The 3445-nt window shown below is 34.1% G+C and overlaps 1 protein-coding gene across 1 annotated transcript; it reads left to right on the forward strand.

Moving 5' to 3' along the window:
• Positions 1 to 2014: 2014 nt before the first annotated feature.
• LOC115450691 (cuticle protein 38-like) lies at positions 2015 to 2676 on the forward strand. Its single transcript, XM_030178767.2, is given in 3 exon segments — positions 2015 to 2123; positions 2366 to 2524; positions 2526 to 2676. Coding segments are annotated over 3 exon segments (282 nt in total). The 5' UTR covers positions 2015 to 2111; the 3' UTR covers positions 2637 to 2676.
• The last annotated feature ends 769 nt before the right edge of the window (positions 2677 to 3445 follow it).

Consider the following 3445-nt stretch of genomic DNA (forward strand, 5'->3'; position numbering starts at 1 on the left):
TATCTATAATTACTGTATTTTAATTTTCAATTAAATATTTCTCGCTTATTCCTATCGTTTTATTCAAATACCTATAATTTATTTTACTCACAAATATGGAACAGATTCAATAAATTCAAGCATCATAATGTTGCCACATCCAGTGTATGAAATACGACACAACGCTCACATGTTTATACAAATTAATGACAGTATTTGGAGCAAGCAAGTACTCTACATGAATATGTAATCGCTTACCGAATCTTTTGTTTCGTATTCGGATGGCTTTTGTGTTTTATTGAAATGTATACATGCCATAATTAATTTGAATACATCGCTCGTGTTCTATTGTATGGCAGTTGATATATAAATATACTATGATTAGAACAAAAGTCTTCGCGAGTCGCGTGGTCAGGTAATTTTATTAGTAATTGAACTAATGTTAAAATGTAGCAAAAATAGTTCTTTTGATTACATGATTATAATAGTTTAAACGACTTATTAAATTGTTTGTACACACAAGATGATTTGAAAACTGCAGCAGATAGTTAGAGACAGCAAATATTGATTCGTAGATTTTAATGACAAGTTTTATTATCCGTATTCTGAAAATTATACGTACCTACCGATCACACATACGTCATCGGATATCGAACGACGATGTGTCTCGTTTTTAATCTTTTCATGAGATGTGTCCGATATATTTCATTCCTGGGCTGCCGTCCGAAAATTAATTTCCATTTGCATGCCACGTCAATGGCAGTGCTTTAGTTTTGGGTAACATAATGTCGATTTGCTTTGTAGGGTGCCATCTTGCACAATATCAAACTTATTGCGAATTCAATATCAGATTGCATTTTGATCGCCCATATTTTTTTAATTATATGTTGCTAGCGATTCTACTCGCGTGAAAACTTTTCTAGGAGTAAACGTCCTAAATGCTAATCCACTTCATCTATAACTACGTACTAAACATCCAAATCCGAATTTATAATTTAGATTCTTAACTTGCTCTGAGTTTTAATCTATCGTATTCAACTCTACTTTAGCCTATTTTGGATACCCGGTATGGTCATAGGCTTGCAAGTCGTCGCTCAACACAATATCTATAGGTATATTTATAAACTCGGTACGTACTTGCCTTTACTTAAAGATGCAAACCTATGTTTATATTATATAGTTAGGCAAAATTTCGATTTTAAAATAAAACGTGAAAACCAATTCTTACATCCAATTCATAAATTGGTCGATATTTTCTCGAATAATAGCATTTTCTGGCGATGCTAATAACCAATGCCACATGTTATTTTTTTTAAACGAGAAATATTAAATCCATTTGCCATTTAAAACAATTACAACAACAATTTATAGTTGAAACATTGCATTGTTACAATAACCATCAAAACAAATAAAACTAACGAATCAAATTACACGTGCTTGCTCACGTTGTATTGTTAGGAATTTCTCTAAGAAAAATCCTTATTTGAAGAAAAATGGTCACGTGGCCCGAGCGGTGGCTGCGGAGTGACTTATACATTTTTTTACGTCATTGACCTTCAAATAACGCGCTGTAACACCAGTAACCGAATACAGTATTGTAAGACATAATATGTTCCGGAAATATAAGTTTTTACGTAGGCAGTGTTACAATTAATCGATGTTGCCATTTATATATATTTATTGCTATGTGTTGCAAATTTTGTCGAATCTTTCAGGACCTTTTAAATGTAAATGTTACGACTTGTGTTGTAATAGTTATTACTAAGGTATATAAATCTTAGTTTTTATTAAGAATTAATCTATTAAGTAATTGAGTATCAATCACCATGAAAAATTTACGTTCTCGGTAAATCTTAGTTACAATAAGGGAGAGAGTATAATCTATTTGATTAACATCTATGTTAAAAAGTAATGAATTCGATTAAGTACTCCGATAAAGATGAATTAATCCCTCGAAGGTAATGCCGATAAGATTCAGATCACGCGCCGCCCAATGTCAGAGACGTTGCCGAATGGGGCTGTCGATGCCAGTGAGTTGCGCCACCACTCGTCTGCCGCCTATATAATGTCCAGTTATTTGGATCGACAGTATTCCCTGTTCACTACCGGCAGAAACAAACAAACCTAGCAAAATGATGAAGATCGTAAGTTCAAACTATTATAATAATAAATAGTAGAAACAAAAATGTTACAAAATTTACAAGCGTTATCGAAATAGAAAGTAACATTAAATAATAAGTTTTCCTATTCAATAATTTTCCAGATTTTGTGGTTAATGTTGTGACTAAGTTGCTTGGATAATAATATTATAATACTAGTGATACATTTCATTGATCCTTAAAATATATATTTAAAAAAATTACCTACTAATTATTTGAATTTTCAGATCGTCGCCCTCTCCGCCCTTCTGGCTATCGTCGCCGCCAAGCCTTCCCTGGTGAGCGCTCCCCTGGTCGCAGCTGCCCCCGCCGCCGTGGTCACCGCTTCCAGCTCTCAATACTACCACCGCATCAACAACGGCTTAGCTGCCTACGTCGCTGCCCCCTGCTGCGTATGTCGCATCTCCCTACGTAGCTGCTTCTCCCTACGTAGCTGCTTCTCCTTACGTTGCTGCCGCCCCCTACGTGGCCGCATCAGCCCCGATTGTCGCCGTTTGAATTCCGAACCTTGCGTATTAAAATGATTCACACAGCATAATTAAGTCTTTTATTGATTTTGTACAAAACCTTTTTTGGCCTGTGTCGATGACAATACGCTCACCCCTATTACATGGGACATAATATAACCGTAAAAGTGTAGATGTGTTAAAACGCCTCTTAGAAGCAAAAATGCTTGAGACAGGAAAGACCAACATATAAGGGTTTCCTAAAATTAAAGTTACTAAAATCTATTACAGGCACCAGTTTATTATAAAATAAAAACCTAATAACTATTATAATACATTCCTACCAAACTATGTGTGCAAACTTTAAAAAGGTACTTGAATAATTATATAATTATAAATGTCATTTATATAAAATCATACGTTTTGTATTACCATCCGAAATACTTCTAAATAAGGTCGGAACTTGTAAGGATTTATCCTAGGCATAAGACACGACGAAAAGCTTAGGAAATAAAGGGGTCGAAGTTAGAAAAAATAACAAAACACCGTATTATGTTTTTGTACAACACAAAAAAACAAAAACATGGATAGTGGGCTTTGTTAGGACTCGAATTTCTTCGGTCACACACTACCCAGGTTTAAAAATTAAAAACGTGTTAATTGAAAGAAGTTACGTTGTGTATACTCTCACGTTGAAAGTACTTTCAAATCAATCTATTTGTTTCGCTCGATGAGTTTCTTTGTAAGAATAATTATAACGAAATCGTTTTATAGCGTGAAAGGTTAGTCATAGGACTAAGTTAAATCACGTGCAAACAATTTACATGCAAATTCATTATATTTTAAAACATACTTATCCTG

The sequence above is a fragment of the Manduca sexta genome, chromosome 15 (genome assembly GCF_014839805.1).
Source record: "Manduca sexta isolate Smith_Timp_Sample1 chromosome 15, JHU_Msex_v1.0, whole genome shotgun sequence".
Taxonomy (NCBI): domain Eukaryota; kingdom Metazoa; phylum Arthropoda; class Insecta; order Lepidoptera; family Sphingidae; genus Manduca; species Manduca sexta.